Source organism: Gymnoscopelus braueri (assembly GCF_963280865.1).
Source record: "Gymnoscopelus braueri genome assembly, chromosome: 2".
Classification (NCBI taxonomy): domain Eukaryota; kingdom Metazoa; phylum Chordata; class Actinopteri; order Myctophiformes; family Myctophidae; genus Gymnoscopelus; species Gymnoscopelus braueri.
The window spans coordinates 36,661,988-36,678,412 of record NC_137604.1 but is presented as its reverse complement, the minus strand read 5'-3'; the positions used below and the strand labels follow the sequence as shown (position 1 = coordinate 36,678,412).

At 42.8% G+C, this 16,425-nt stretch overlaps 2 protein-coding genes across 3 annotated transcripts in view; one reads left to right on the top strand and one right to left on the bottom strand.

Moving 5' to 3' along the window:
* The window catches only part of nthl1 (nth-like DNA glycosylase 1), a 3,736-nt gene extending 1,702 nt beyond the window's left edge, over positions 1–2,034 (bottom strand). The window contains exons 1-4 of the mRNA XM_080449878.1: positions 1,443–2,034; positions 787–1,043; positions 424–594; positions 94–253 (exon numbers count right to left, since the gene is read on the bottom strand). Of these exons, the coding sequence (XP_080306004.1) occupies positions 94–253; positions 424–594; positions 787–1,043; positions 1,443–1,644 (790 nt within the window). The 5' untranslated portion in view covers positions 1,645–2,034. The remainder of the gene's footprint in view (positions 1–93; positions 254–423; positions 595–786; positions 1,044–1,442) is intronic.
* Positions 2,035–2,205: 171 nt separating this feature from the next.
* The window catches only part of tsc2 (TSC complex subunit 2), a 38,848-nt gene continuing 24,628 nt past the window's right edge, over positions 2,206–16,425 (top strand). Inside the window, exons 1-22 of one of the 2 annotated variants that reach the window (XM_080449858.1) lie at positions 2,206–2,366; positions 4,509–4,694; positions 6,058–6,144; positions 6,247–6,354; positions 6,440–6,587; positions 6,938–7,055; positions 7,152–7,200; positions 7,495–7,620; positions 7,794–7,867; positions 8,079–8,205; positions 8,317–8,460; positions 9,862–9,999; positions 10,217–10,320; positions 10,499–10,580; positions 11,098–11,253; positions 11,357–11,476; positions 12,080–12,202; positions 13,628–13,734; positions 14,594–14,765; positions 15,235–15,357; positions 15,463–15,597; positions 15,726–15,915. In XM_080449858.1, the coding sequence (XP_080305984.1) occupies positions 4,560–4,694; positions 6,058–6,144; positions 6,247–6,354; positions 6,440–6,587; positions 6,938–7,055; positions 7,152–7,200; positions 7,495–7,620; positions 7,794–7,867; positions 8,079–8,205; positions 8,317–8,460; positions 9,862–9,999; positions 10,217–10,320; positions 10,499–10,580; positions 11,098–11,253; positions 11,357–11,476; positions 12,080–12,202; positions 13,628–13,734; positions 14,594–14,765; positions 15,235–15,357; positions 15,463–15,597; positions 15,726–15,915 (2,566 nt within the window). In that variant the 5' untranslated portion in view covers positions 2,206–2,366; positions 4,509–4,559. The remainder of the gene's footprint in view (positions 2,367–4,508; positions 4,695–6,057; positions 6,145–6,246; positions 6,355–6,439; positions 6,588–6,937; positions 7,056–7,151; positions 7,201–7,494; positions 7,621–7,793; positions 7,868–8,078; positions 8,206–8,316; positions 8,461–9,861; positions 10,000–10,216; positions 10,321–10,498; positions 10,581–11,097; positions 11,254–11,356; positions 11,477–12,079; positions 12,203–13,627; positions 13,735–14,593; positions 14,766–15,234; positions 15,358–15,462; positions 15,598–15,725; positions 15,916–16,425) is intronic. The other variant, XM_080449857.1, reaches the window with a different exon arrangement.

Sequence of the window (16,425 nt, the reverse complement as noted above, 5' to 3'; positions counted from 1 at the left end):
CACTGTATGCCTTATTATCCCTTACATGACTGTGCAACTCACAAGAGAACATGCTCTGAGTGTGAGTGTGTGTTTGTACTGTATGTACCGTACCTATGCCAGACACCTGGTCCCAGGCGATGTCCATAGCCAGGTGCGCCATCTTGGGTCCCACCCCTGGTAGACGCACCAGGCCCTCCACACTGGCTGGGATGTCCCCTCCGAACTCTTGTAGTAACATGGATGACGTCTGCTTCAGATACTTCACCTTGGTCTGGTGTGTTGTACAGACAAGGGGTGATGGAGCATCCAGAAGGATGAAGATGCAGGGACACAATGTGGAGGAGAAAAACAGAGAGAAATTGAGCCAAGAACTGATTTCATTGCAGTTTAGTGTAGTATAGAGTAGTGTTGTTTAGAGTTGCTGGTCCTCAGATCTATTACCCTCCAGAAGCCGACTGGGTAGATGAGTTTCCCCAGTGTTTCGTCATCAGTGTTGGTTATGTTCTCTACGGTGCAACCATGCGCTCTGAGCCTCTGCATGGCTGCTCCCGTTACTTGGTCCTTGGTCTGACTGGAAAGCATTAGTGAAACCAGCACCTGAAAGCGCTTCACCTAGACAGAAGAAGAAAAAAGCAATTAAAACAACTCTGACTTCTGGATAATATGAGACAAGCTTCTTCCTTTTAAATGTGAGTGGACCAAGTTTAGAGTTCCCTTGGAGGGAAATTCAAGTGTGACAAGTGTTACATGTGGTTCCAGATATGATGCATGGACAGCCTTTAGTCAGTATGGTGTCCCACTCACTTGTGCGGGGGCCTCTGTGTCACAGCATTTCTTTGCACCCATGCTATCTACAGGTGCATCACGACTTTTCCTCATCTCACGGATGTAGCTCAGTTGTTTCTTCCAGTCAGGAGGCTCTGTCTTCACTCGATCAGCCTCCACCTCCACATCTTCATCATACTCCACCTTCAATAGCTTTCTTCTGCGACTGGTGGGAACCGAGGGCGTGGCGTCTTTCTCTGTCTTTGGTTGAACAATGGTTTGAGGATGGCGTGCACCTGTATGACAACCATAAGAGGCACTGATGAGGCAGTGAGATTGTGAGAGAGGCAGCAACGTGCCACTATAGTGCTAGCCTGCTGGAAACACAATAGATTAAAGCAAGAAGAGGTAGGTTGTGGTAGGTTATGAATACATTCCCTCAAAATAACAAGCTCACAAGGTGAAAATGAGTAGCTCGGAGTTCAATGCCTTGTTCAAATGCATTTGGAATACCTTCGGATGTTGTGCTAGCCCATATCCAGAAGTGAGGGGTACTGAAGATAGTAGAACCTGTACTGTATATTAACTTAATATATTTTCCTTGTGCACTGCATATTAAGCTACTTTTAGGAACAATATATGAATGAATTGTATTTCAGGGTTCCAAGAGGTGAAATATATATAGCCTACATTACCAGAGGGACCAGAAGAGGATTTAGGTTGAGGAATACTCGCATCCTCTTCCTCCACTTTCACAGTGACATCTTCCTTTGGATTTTGTTGATCTTTTGTAAATCTGGACATGAGTGCTGACAGGCCAGTGCCGTTCACGGTTCGATTCGCACTTCGAGTGACAGCAGAGCTGCTTTTAATGAAATAGGGAGAGGTCATCATCATTGTAAAACTACGGAATGGCTTCCAAAGCCTACAGTGGAGAGGTGAAAGTTAGATAATTCCAACGCTCTGAAGTCACTGGCTTGTGTCCAAAGTCACAAAAAATGGATAAAAACGTACTAACGGAAACAGAAAACAAATAAACAAAAATACATAATATTACCAGCTAAAATTACGATTTTGGCTGACAAGTGATCAGTGGGTGTATGCAATATTGCAGACCTTGACGCCGACCAATAAAGAACCAGCTTTAGTTCCCGTAGAAGACCTATGGCCAACGGTCATCCAACGCTAACGTCCCTGAACCTCCTACTGTTTTTAACATTGAGCGTAGTTCCTCTACACGTGTAGATGTTTTGTTTTTCATGTTACATGAGTAGAGAAAAGGCTACCGAAACATCCAAACCCAGGCGACTACTAACTAAGTAACGTGTACGGGAGGTAGGTTACGGTAGTAGCTAGCGTGTTTACTATATTTTTGCAGTCTTTACAACTACGTTTCCCATCAGCCAGTTCGGCAAACGTGTTTTTGTAGGAAGTGGCCCCGGTCCGTACATTAAGTATGTCATCCGGTTGAAAGAGTGGAGGACTGAGCTTTGAGAGAACAATCTTCCCGTGGTAAACAGTCGGATACATTAACACATCAATGCAGGACAGTAGACCGGGCCGCAGGCTGCGTGTGAGCTTCACCGACACAGCGGCAACAACAACTCAACTTCCATAAGGTAGGAGAGGGGGCGTTGTTGTTCTCTTCAATGGAAGCCCTAGCCATGGCTCACACGACGGTCGTCTGTCACGACCGTCATGGATGAACTTACACTTGGTGTTTGCACTTTCTCCCTTTTTGGCCCGTACATCTACATACACGTTCAGATTTCAAATATAAAGTGCTCGCCCCATGGCTACGGATGTTACAATTATGTACGGGCCCTCGGAAGTACCTGTATCTTTCGTATTGTTCAATAAAAAGCGTTTTAATTCGATCGGTGGCCATTTTCTCATAGAGTTTGGATGTATCAGAGTGCAATACACCTCCCAGCCGATAGGGTCACGTAGTTGAAAACGTGGAGAAAATACGGAATAAATGGCCACCGATCGGATTAAAATGCTTTTATTGAACAATACGGAAGATACGGGTACTTCTGAGGGCCCGTACATAATTATAACATTTGTGGCCATGGAGTAAGCACTTTATATTTGAAATATGAACGTTTATGTAGATGTACGGGCCAAAAAGGGAGAAAGAGCAAACACCAGGTTGAAGTTCATCCATGACTGTCATATAATATATGACAGTCATGTTTCAGGGCTATGGAAGCCCTTGTCTTGTCATGCATGCAGTTCAAAGCTAACGGTACGACGGGGATGGCGTCGCTTGCCGAAAAGAACCGAGATCTACAAGATAACAATGCGTTGTGTCTTTTCGGCAAGCGACAGCCTTGCGCTGACCCAACAGCAGCGCGCACACCGCACGGTTACCCGCCTGGTGGTGGTGGTTGTTGTTGTTGTTGACTTGAAACAGAACAGCAGAACAGTCGTTGTCTGTCTCTACCTCCCCCACCCCCTCACACGCACACGCGCGCGCACCCTGTCTCCAGTGGTGGAAGAAGTACTCAATTTTTTTACTTGAGTAAAAGTATCAATACCACAATGTAGAAATACTCTGTTACAAGTAAAAGTGGTATTCATAATTTACTTGAGTAAAGGTACAAAAGTATTGGAATCAAAATATACTTAAAGTACCAAAAGTTAAAGTACTCTTTATGCAGAATGTCCCATTTAAAGTTTTCAAAATGTTTACAAATCTTTTTAAAATAGCAGATCTACAAGCTCGTGTTGTGAGCTTGTAGATAGGCTATTTTCAAATAGCGGAAATAGAGAGCTTAAGTGGTTAATGTATTATTAGTAATTAAAAATCTATAAAGTAACTAGTAACTAATGTTTTCAAATAATTGTACTGGAGTAAAAGTACAATATTTGCCTTTGAGATGTAGTCGAGTAAAAGTATTGAAAATTGTAAATACTCCACTAAAGTAAATATACCTCAAAATTGTTCTTAAGTACAGTACTTGAGTAAATGTACTTAGTTACTTAACACCACTGCCTCTCTCTCTTTCTCTCTCTCTCTCTCTCGTCCGCATGACATCGAATTCCTCTTGCGACACACTTTACTGCTGCTACTGGCACCACAAACGTACTAACTGGGAGATTTGTTGTTGGAATGTTGCAGGTTTTATGAAGCTGTTTCACTGGGTACATGTTGCTGCTGCGCTGACCTCACATGTGCCCGTTTTCACTAATATATGGATTATGTGCGAATAATAACTAACCAATATTTTAAGTTTATGTTGCCAGGTCTGTGTGTGCAAGAGAACACCAGGCTGCAAGCACGTGACAGCTGGCTGCCAGGGGCCTGTCAGTGCGTGCGTGGCAGTGTTTGGGCATAATATTGCTGTTCAGTCACATGAACTTGCTTTTGCAGTTGTTTCTAAACATTACATGCATTATTTTATTTATAACAGTGGTTTTCAAAGTGGGGTACGGGGACCCCCAGGGGTCCTTGTGGTGGGTCCGGGGGTCACCAGCCAAATTAGTACTTTAATAATGTCACCATAATTCAATTCACTTGAATTGGTACAATTTGACATTAAGACAATTTAAATTGGATTGAAACCACCTTTTCATACCAGGGTTTATAGTACATAGTAATTTGAATTAGGGGTCCACTCCATAGCCTAATGAACATCAGTTTGGGGGCTTGAAAAAGTTTGAAAACCGCTGGTTTATATTTCATAGGTCTTGGCATTGTTATCCCAATTAACTAGGATTCTCAATTACATTTACTTTTGGATAACCTCTTTCTCCAGATCACCTCCAGACCTCAGCCTGTATAGTCCACCACCCTTCCAGGCCGGGCCATGAATAAACAGCCCAGCAAGGAGAGTCTTAAGGATAAGGTGAAGGGGATCTTTGGTCTGGGAACCGCGCGTCCCCCCAGCAAGCAAAATGAGAGCAAGACCTCTGAGTACATCATCACTCCTGACATCCTCAAGGTGTGTGAATAACGATCACTGATCTATCTCTCTCGCTCTCTCTCTCATGCTCATCATAAAATAATCTCTCAAGAACAGATTCTGCACTGCGTTGGAATCTGTCGGGGAGATTCGTCATAACGTGTGCGCATTCAGATCAGGAAGCAGGCCGCGCTTTACCCAATCAAATGTAGTGGGCGGGATTCACATGTCCGTCGATCTTTCCCCCTCGAAACAAACCCAAACTAATTTAACAATAGCGTCCGCGGAGTAGACAAAACCACGGAAAGATATTCACATTTTAACTTACTCTTTCATCATAGAAACAAGTGGGCTTATAACCAAAACGATCCATGTTCTCTGGGAGAAGTGGTGTTAGTGTTCCGTGTAGAAATATTGTTAGTGGGAATGAAAACATAGTGGCACCTACCGGAAGTGATGCGCTGAAGGCATACACAAACACCGGTTTCCTTGCGCTCTAGTGTTACGTTTTCTTCCGCCCAGAGCCAACAGACATAGAACAAACAGCAGAGGGCGCTGTATTTCATTTTCAGTTGGCGATGGGTTCCCAGATTGATCATAAAATGGCACAATTTCTGTCTACTCACTCTGTGTCTCAGAGGAGGGCTGCAGTGCGGACAGTTCAGAAACCTGCCTACCAGTGGAAGACATTTATTTTCAAAATGGTCCTAAATTGTGTTTACATCCATATCAGAAAATGCTTATAAAATATATGTTAACGAACATATACAAAGAAGTTGTGAAGCTCTTGTTGAAGCTCTTCCTCCTCCTCAGAGAGAGAAATACACATCTAACCAAATACAATAGCTAGTGAACTAGTTAGCCAAAAAAACATCTTGCAAGCATTCCTCTTCTCTTAACTCCTTGTAACTTACTGAACAACACAAAGAAACTTCTTCAAACCTTTTTAACACCAACAGGTCGGAGGTCGCTACTGTTCAAGGACGATCAAATCTGTAGCTAACTAGCTATACTGTATATAACAGTATGTTAGACCAGCTACTGGTCTGCTGTGGTTTGGAGCTCACTGCAGACAGAGCATGTATTAAATGTGAGAAGAAGACCGATTAAGCCTTGTGCCAACTGCGTTTATTTCACATGCCAAACTGGACAACTAAAAAATAACATTTACTTGTCCGGACAAGTATTAAAATCAAGCCTTGAGATAGAGATTCAGTGCTGTGTTAAACACTATACTAACTATATACATATTATGGCTGATGCATGAGGTACCTTACTTACATTATGGGACAGACTCTCTTAACTATCACCCTATTCCCACAAAACATTGCTGGTAAGTTTTGTTGTGTGCTAGGTTTGCATTGGTTTAATCATTTTAGCAAACCCCTCTCCTCCTTCTCAGGAACTCCATCCCGACTGTGGCCTTAGCAACCGCATCCGGGTTATCAACCACGTGTGTGACCTCGCCAAGGCCAAGAAGTTTGAGGAGGTGAGCATGATGGAGCTGACGTAATTGTTATTCAACTTCGCATGCTGCCTGAACTCGTGTGCATTTTTTTTAAAACTGTGTGGGCACACGTGTATGTTCCAGCATGCTGTAGAAGCTGTGTGGAAAGCTGTGGAGGACATGCTCACCCCAGAACAGCCAGAGGCTAGACATGCTGTTCTCCTACTGCTTAGAGCGATTATACAGGGACAGGTATGTATCAAACACACACAAACAAAAACAAAGACAATCTGGTCATTTCATGACATACTCATGGTGTGTGTGTGCTTGCATGCAGGGTGAACGGCTTGGCCCTCTGAGAGCCTACTTCTTCAAGGTGATAAGAGACTACCAGCCGTCCAATGAGGACCTCTCTGACAGGCTGGAGGTCTTCAAGGCCCTGACGGAGAACGGCAAAGACATCACATACCTGGAAGAGGATATAGGTGACACACCCCATAGTTCCTGATTGATGTCTTAGGTTGAAGAAGAGATGGAGCTTCAAATGTTAGATAACTGATAGGGAAATGTGGATGTTATGGGCACAAGGGACAATACGTTTTGGAAGAGTTTAGATTTCTTTTTAATGTGCCACCATAATGAAACTTTAATGAAACAAGCTTTATTATGTTGCAGTATAAAACTGTATTTGAAATGTTCTTGCCTCAGTAGATAATGGCAGTGATGTCTTTGGACATTCATGGACATCTTACATCTTATAGTTTATATATGTTCCTGCTATGTTTCTTACATCTTATGGTTTATATATGTTCCTGCTATGTTTTACCACTTGCAGCACGCTTTGTTCTAATATGGATGGACATCGGTCTGACCTCGGACTTCCTCAGAGTTTTGGTCAACCTGGTCAAATTCAACAGTTGCTACCTGGACCAGAATGTCTCCATCATGGTCCAGTAAGGAAGACTGACGCACACAAGCATTCACATACAATACAAAATACAAATTTCCTGAAGAGGCTGTCAAAGTACTTGTCATTTATTTCCCCCCAGGAAAATCTGTCTGCTGTGTAATAAAACCACATCATCAACAGATATTGAGGTATGTGACTCTGCATTTAACGTGTTTGTGGACGCAAAGTATTTAATACCTTTTTGATTCGGAATGGTTTACCTGCCTTGTTATCACTTTTATGAGGAAAATTAGTTCTAAGTTTGTGAGAAGCCTAAACTTCATAAAAGCTTTCCTTAAAGACATCGGTAGTAACTTTGTAAATCTTTCCATAAAGACACGTACCATTTTGTCCATCCTCTCAAACATACTTTTTGATGTCTAGATTAAAATGTTTTACGACATTTTAAAGTCTATAAAGCCTTTTGTGTGTGTTTCCACCAGGTGGCGCTGCAGGTGCTGGATGCGGTGGTGTGTTATAACTGCCTGCCTTCAGACTCTCTCACCGTCTTCATTATCACACTCTGTCGTACTGTCAACGTCAAAGAGTTCTGTGAAACTTGTTGGAAGGTGACAACACATGCAATTTACACACTCCCAGGTCTCCCACACACACAAACACACACACAAATTGGACAAAAATACATGACATTTGAAACCCCCTAAAATGAAATTGAAAACAAAAATTGAATTGGGAAAGAATACACAGATTTTTCCCGACTGACTCTCCTCTTGTTCTTCAGCTGATGAGGAAGGTGTTGGGCACTCACCTGGGCCACAGTGCAATCTACACCATGTGCCGCATCATGGAGGAGAGGTAATGCGGAGGGAGGAGAGTTCAACATGTTCCTTGCTCATGTTTTATTGATTTATTTTCTTTGAGCCCTATTCCCTGCTGCTGTGTCGAGGGAAGTTTATGTTTCCACTTTGTTAGTTCTTGAGTGTTTCTCTACTAAAGTCGTCAGTGTAAATTTAGTTCCATTTGTACACACCGGGAGTTAAATTATTTCACTGTGTAACTCCTTCAGGGTGTACATGGAGGATGCACCGTTGTTGAGAGGAGCTGTGTTCTTTGTTGGGATGGCCCTCTGGGGAGCACACAGGCTTCCTGCGCTCAAAAACTCACCAAACTTGGTCCTGCCCTCTTTCTTAAAGGTAAAATAACACATGTACTGTACACACACACACATGCACGTGCGTGAAAAACTCAAAAGGCAGAGTTTGAATGACTTTTAGTTGCGATTGACCATTGCACTCTGTCCCTAGGCCATGTCATGTTCCAATGAGGTGGTGTCCTACGAGATCGTGTTGTCAATCACCAGACTGATCAAGAAGTACGGCAAAGAGCTGCAGGTGGTCACATGGGACATCCTGCTGATCATCATAGAGAGACTGCTACAGCAAATCCAGGTAAATTGATCATAGGACATCTGATTGATTGTGATTATTTTGTACAATAACAAGGGAGAGGGAGAGACTTTTGTTAGTCCCACGGGGAAATTCAGTTTCAGCTTCACCCAACTGATGGCTGCTCAGATGATAGATAGATGGATACCTTTATTGATCCCACAGGGGAATTTCAGTTGCCCAGAGGCAGCACAGTAGTTAGAGTTGCAAAGTTACAGATGCAGAGTAAGGAAAGTACAGATACATCAATGCAGGTAAGAAATAACAATAAGAAGCACCATCAATAATGAACAACGGTATACAGACTTATACAACTATCCTGCACTATGCAGAAAACCAACTGCACCACCAGGTTACAGTGTCCTCACAGTATCCCGCCCAAAACGGTGTAACCAGTACAATCCATAGAGTTATAATATATCTAGAGGGTGGACTGCCCCGCCCCCACCTATTCATTTCAATAAATGTTGCTCACAAGCGCATGAAGCACTCAGAAGTACCTCTACTTCCTGGATTCGCCCCAACGTTGGAGCCAATAGAGCAGGCGCAGTAACGTCCCAAATGCGGAGGTCCTGCAATACCAGATTTAGCCACCAGGCTTCTGAGGCTTCAACCATTCTCCGCTGTTATGGGGTCTTGGTACAATCAGTGCCATGCAAAGAAAAGTGACTGTCAACAGTGCAATCAGCACGATAACTATACCTTAAGGCTTAAAGTGTCATTAGAAGTCCGAGTCCTTGGTACATCTTTTATTCCAAGTTATATGACAGTTGACCTGGCAGAGCGACCAATGTGTGTCTCGTTGTAAATCCTCATAGCTACTGGCACAAAGGACATGCTAAGTCTCATACAGTTATACCCAGGGTAGGTGAATCTATTGTTTCCTCCTGCTCAGATGCCCCACTAAATCTTCCAGGTGGTCATGATTAGCACTTGGGTGGGATGGGGGCAGTTAGGGGCTAAATGGGTATTTCACTTCTGGTGTCATTTTAACGTCTACTCTGGTTTTTGTATTAAAAAGATAAATAAATGAAAAAAGTAATTGAAAAACACAACCCCCCTCACGCGGTAGGAGGACAATATCAGCCACCAGAACCGTGGATGTGTGTTTTCAATGAGTCTGCCATGGTTAAAATGGAGGGTGAAGTTCTATAGGTTTATTTAGGTTAATTTTGTCTGACAAAATAAATATCAAATATCTAAATATTGAAGCAAACCATCTGGGGTGCACACAAAAGCCAGAGTAAACATTACAATGACCCCAGACTTGTTTTAAAGTGAAATACCTCAACAAATTCCTGTTAATTGCATATCTGTAACACTAACACACACACTTACACACACAAACTCTCTCTGATTGAAATGCCAGCTGTATGTGACCTCATGCTGTTGATGTCTTCACAGACGATAGGCAGTGCCGAGCTGAAGTCTATCGTCTATGAGCTGCTGACCACCGTGGAGGAGCTCTATGAGCAGAACGGTTACCATGGCTCCACAGAGGACTTCTTCAGCCTGGTGGAGAAATGTGCTGACAAGAGACCTGTAGGTTCTTCTGTTGCCTTCTTCTATACTTGTGCTATTATGTTTGTTTTTCTTTCTGATTCAGTTCTGTTCCTCCTACGTTACACATGGGTAATATTCTATTGTCTCGTTTCTACAATTGCCCTAATTCGCTGTGTGTACTGTATGTGTTTGTATACACGTGTGTGTGTGTGTGTGTGTGTGTGTGTGTGTGTGTGTGTGTGTGTGTGTGTGTCAGGATGCGTCAGTGCTGATCCTCATCTCATACCGGGCCCAGTCCATCCAGCCAGCTAAGGACGGTTGGATTCAAAACCTCCACCGCCTTATGGAGACATTTTTTAGGTAACTCTCTCACACACACACACACACACACACACACACACACACACACACACACACACACACACACACACACACACACACACACACACACACACACACACACACACACACACACACACAGTTTACCTCTTTCTTTCTTTATGTCCCTTGTGATCTCATGTCTCTTTATCTCTGACAGGAATGAGAGTAGGAGTGTGATAAGAATCAAAGTGCTTCACATCCTCTCCTTCGTTCTCAGCACAAACCGACAGCTCTACGAGGTCAGAACACACACACACACACACACACACACACACACACACACACACACACACACACACACACACACACACACACACACACACACAAAACCAGTTTTCTATTTGTATTGGCTTGTACTGTGCATTCTGATTTGAAGTGTAGATTGCCATTTTTGTGCATCACTAGATAATGCGTAGACCACATGAACCATTGTGAGAGAGATGTGTTGCGGGCCCTGCCTAACCTCTGCCCCCAGCTTCCTGTCTCTATACATTGTAAATAAAGCAGAAATCCTTAAAACATAATATTTTTAAAGAAAAAGTTTTGCACTGTTGTTTTGCTTGTTCCTTTGACAAGGACAATGCGCAAAAAATACATTGCAACCAATATAGTTACAAGCTCATTCATCTGTGGTCCCTGGCTGAGGAGTAGTTTACTCTGACACAAGATAGTGAGAGCTGCCGTCTTACCCACGTGTACCCACACACATTGTTTTATTCTCTTTAGCCATCTAACCTTTCACCTCCCTGTCTGCAGGATGAATTGATAGAGGTGGTGGTGATCCCTCAGCTCAGTGGGATAGCCGAGGACAGAGACCTCGCCGTCAGGAAACAGGCCACCCAGCTACTGGTGGACCTGGCCGAGGGCTGTAACACCCACCACTTCTCCAGCCTGCTGGATATCATAGAGCGGGTATGGACAGGACTAACACATGCCCCCTTACTGCGTATGAAACTCCTTTGGTTCAGTTAGGTTGATGAATGGTTAATTAATCTTTTGTTTATGTTGCACCCAGGTGGCCAGTCGTTCACTGGTGTGCTCAGGGCCCCTGGAGCTTTGTGAGAGAGACCCCAGTGCAGATTCTCCCATGGAGGACGTCAGCACAGCTATATTGGGCCTATTGGAGATCCTACATGTACAGACACACACACACACACACACACACACACACACACACACACACACACACACACACACACACACACACACACACACACACACACACACACACACACACACACACACACACACACACTGGCTGTGCAATTATTAAATAAAACAGACAAATCTACAAATATATATTATTACATAAAATACTTGCATAGCTGAATGCTGCAATTAGCAATATCACAAGTTGACACATTTATTTTGTGTTGTGCAGAATGTCTGACCTATAGTTTACACAAAGTTTACACAAATCCATACAAATCAAGTAAAGTACACCTCAGCACCTCATTTCTTACCCCCATGTCTGTGCATACAGTGATCATATTATATTATCAAAAAGAAATGTTCATTTTGTTGCCCTAACAAACAAACAAATGTACACCTCTGAGTACTATCCAGGTTTCAAATTTTATGCAAAGATCAAGGTCATTACAATCCATAACATTTTCTCCCTCCCCATGTAAAGCGACTTTGAATACTTAGAAAAGCGCTATATATATATGGCTATATATATATGTGAGATATTATTATTGTTATTTTTGACATAGTTCTTCCATGTCTCTCCTGGCAGAGTAAACTGTACAGCCTACCAGCCAGTCATGTTAGTCGTGTTTACGAGATGCTAATCAGCCACCTACAGCTTCACTACAAGAACAAGTACTGCTCTCCCATTGCATCCAGTATTCGACTGCAGGTAGGAGTTGGCTACATGTACAGTAGATGTTTGTATTTATATCTGAACTGGATATCTGTCATTTCTGTGCATTTGTTTTTCTTTCATCCTGGTCTTGTTATCTTGTTTGCATGTAATGCATGTAATTCCAAGTAATGTGTTACTGTAATAATATATTTTTTTCCAGTAACTATTTACTTTATATTTCAGTTATAATATTACAGTTACCCTTCCCCCAAAAGTCACTTTTTACAAATTTCACAGGTCTTGGTGGAACTGTGGGTTGAGACATAGTGCATGTAGTGTGATTTGCATGTTGTCAGGATTTAGATTTTGTCAGGAGAGGAGTAATGCTTCATTGCAGCGACAGGCTACAAGAAGTCATTCAGTCTTGTCTAACTCCCCCCTAAGTATTAAAGGATCTACACCATGAATTTAAAAAAATAAAATAATATTTAATATCATATTGTTTATGTCCCTCAAACGTTTTTCAAAAGGATTGAGCCTAAATCAAGCCTCAGATACACTCATTCCAACTAACTTCTCTCTGGCTTATAAAGCACTTTCACCTGCAATACCACATTGTCCTGTTTGGTACGGGGCGCTATTGAGCCAGTTTGTATGCATGTTATCTCCTGGTTCTGTGTGGAAAAAGTAAAAAAAAAAAATAAGAACTGAAAAACGGGAGGTATTGTACCCTGACGTGACGTGCAAAGCAGTTTGGCCTGTTTTGAGACCAATTTACAGAAAACCCCAGATTTGCTGTGAAAGCCTGAGTGTTTAAACTTGGGTATTTTGGGGGATAGAAGAGAGGTAGGGGAGACCAAAAACACACAAAAAAGAAGAAAAAGTTAAAATTCATGGTGTAGTCCCTTTAAGGAGTACAGTGTCCCTTACCTTGTTTTAAAGCCAAGGTCCATAAAATGAATGAAAATGAATGAGACCGTTCGATCTCTGTACGCACAACTTTGTGTGTGTCTCTCCCCCTGATTTGTTCTGTTTTCATGCCACCGCATCTTTCTTATGCCTGATTCATGCTCTGAACATAGCTGATCTAAAAGCTGTCTTCGTAAATCAGGCAGGCTGCCAACTCCACTTAATTCAATAAAGCTTTCGTTTAGCGGTCTAAATGTACGCAGTTGAAGAGACATAGTCCATCTAAATGCTTTCTACAGCTCAACTTCATTGAAATGTACTCTCTCTTTTCTTGTTTATTTTTCTCTTTTTACCTGGTTGTCATGTGTTGAATACACAGTAAAATCCTTAGTGTTAATTTAACTCTTGAGTGTACAAATTTAACCAAATGCACTTGTTCCCACCCTCCCTACTAGTACATGTAGGCAGGGAGTAATAAGTAAAGTAATAATATTCATTTTGAAAAAAGGAACAAGTAATATATATGTTGTTTTTTTTAACAAGCCTGGTCTCCCTTTCTCTCACTTTCAGGTGTTTGACTTCCTGCTATTGATGCGAGCAGATTCCCTCCACCGGCTGGGGGTTCCCAACAAAGATGGAGCCATTAGGTTCAGCCCGTATTGCTACTGTGACATGGGGTGAGAGAGAGAGACACACACACACACACACACACACACACACACACACACACACACACACACACACACACACACACACACACACACACACACACACACACACATAACAATTTATTTGTGTTCATATTTAACAAACATTTAGACATTTTTAACACAAATAATAGTAGATACACAAGCTTGGGAAGCTCAACAACAAGTGTTTCAGGGTACAGATCACGGTTACAGGAACCATCGTCGCCTCCATATGTGGCGACTGCCAATTATCACAGACACTGAACAGAATTTAGCCAATTCCTTAGCTCTTGGCTTGGGCATTCCTGCAATCTGCAGGCCTCTCGCAACTAATTTATAGACATTACAGAGGTTGTTGCTATGGCACCTTGGTAATATAGCACCTTGGTAAGGAATGCATCTTCCAGACTGGTCGAATGTACATCCCTTTTCCAAAATGGTTCCCTGACATGAACCCAGGCAGCAGACCGCCCTCCAATAGCTCAAGGGAGCAAGTGCTCCATCTGAATCTCAACTCAGGAAACAAATGTACCTTCTGCCCGTTTGAAAACAACAGCTATAGTGAGGATTTGCACTAGATTATGATGAAATATTGGTCTTTATTTTAAGGTAATTTGTGCCCTTTTTTGGAACTCTCATGAACCAGTAACCATTTTGCTAGCGAACTCCAAAATAGATAACATTTTCATTTTTGGATGAATCATTCCTTTAATAGTTTCAGTCACACTACATCACAACCTGCAAAAAAAATACACATTGTACATATCACTGTTGCACCGCTCATATCAAACCTCCAGTTTGGTGGAAACGGTACGGACGGTCGTCATGTTTTCCTGTTGTTTTACAGAGAGCCAGAGAAGCGTGTCAGTGAAAAGAAGCCTGCAGGTGCAGGCTCGGCATCCCCACCTGCCGGGGGGCTTGCCCCACCTGCTGCTCCTCCACCCGCCTCCTCCTCTATTCGCACAGCCTACCTACCCTACGCACCTGCCTTCAGCGCCCTACTGCAGTGCCTAAAGATGGTACACACAACAACTACTTTGTAGCTCATGGACCATACACAGAGCCATGTATTAGGTCTGGGCAATTAACCAAAAATATCAAAACCAATATTTAGAACCAATAACAGTTTGTTTTTCTTATATCAATGAATTGACAGAAAGAAATTGAATAGATTTTTTGATAATCGATTAAATTGATTAGTCTGATTAACCACTAAAAGCCTGTATTGTACTTTGTTGTACAAATGGTGGTGTACTAAAATGTGCCGATCTACAAGCTCACAACGCGTCGCATTTCAACACGTTGTGAGGTTGTAGATCCGCTATTTATTTCTAAACAATCGTTTGTTAATCGTAATCGAGGCAAACGTTTGAAATAATCATGGTATTGATTTGAAGTCGCATCGCCCAGCCCTACTATGTATGGCAGTGTGGTCCTGTGTTGTTCCTGTTAATGAACAAGGTAAAAGCTCAGACGTGTCTGTTGCAGGAGACGGACTGGAAGGTTCTAAAGCTGGTGCTGGACAAGCTGCCATGGACTCTCCAGTATAAGGTCCTGCTACTGACCTCACCTTGCAGCCTGGACCAGCTCTGTTCTACTCTCTGCTTTATGGTAACACACAAGCACGCACGCACACACACGCATGCACACACACGTGTGCATATTTATGCTAGCATGTACTGTGTACTAGTTGTTATTCTTTGTGTGTGTTTGTAGGTGACAGATCGTCTGATCTCAGAGCGTCTAAAGAAGACCCCAGATGGTTTTTCCCGTACTGACGTCCAGCTGGCTGTAGTTCCTGTGCTCACAGCTATCACCTCGTACCACAACTACCTGGAGCAGTCTAGACAGGTACACACGTACCCTGATATGTTCTCTCTCACATGCACAGATAGAAGGGAGAGAAGTGTGTGTGTGTGCTTATTCTGGAACCATATTGTAGAATTAATAGCGATGATTGTCTTTAATCCGTCTCCCAGAGAGAGCTGGTTCAGTGCCTGGAGACCGGCCTCATCTACCGATGTGCCAAGCAGTGTGTGGTTGCCTTGACGATGTGCACCGTGGAGATGCCTGACATCATGATCAAGCTCCTTCCCGCGCTCATCGTCAAGCTCACCCACATCTCAGCGACCGTTGCCATGGCGTCCCCGATGCTAGAGTTCCTCTCCAGTGAGACTTTAAAACTTTTTTCCCTGAATGAATGAATGAATGAATGTGGTTGATTTCATCATCGGATTGGTTATGTCAGTGGTTCTCAAACTTTTTTTAATTTCAAGGACTCCCCATACCTCTCAGTTACAGAACTGTAATGCTGCATTCACACTGGCAGCTACAAAGGATACAAAGATACGAAGCGACGCAGCATGTCTGTAACTGTGTCGCTGTTAAAGTGTTCATCAACACGCTCGTTGAAGTCACGCATGCCTCTGAGCGAGCGAGAAAAATATTAAGAAAAATATAAAGCCTGGGGATAAAAAGAACACAGAACTGGCTGACAGACATAATTGTGTGACAAGAGAAGGTGCGTGGAAATGGTTAAACAACCATGATTTTGGAGCAACTACAAACGTTGGGATGTCGCTGGCTTCCATTGAAAATGAATGGTATCCTGTAGCTTTGTAGCAGTCTGAACACAGCATCGGGGTCCATTTGGAACTCCCTCAAGGCACCCTGAGGGTC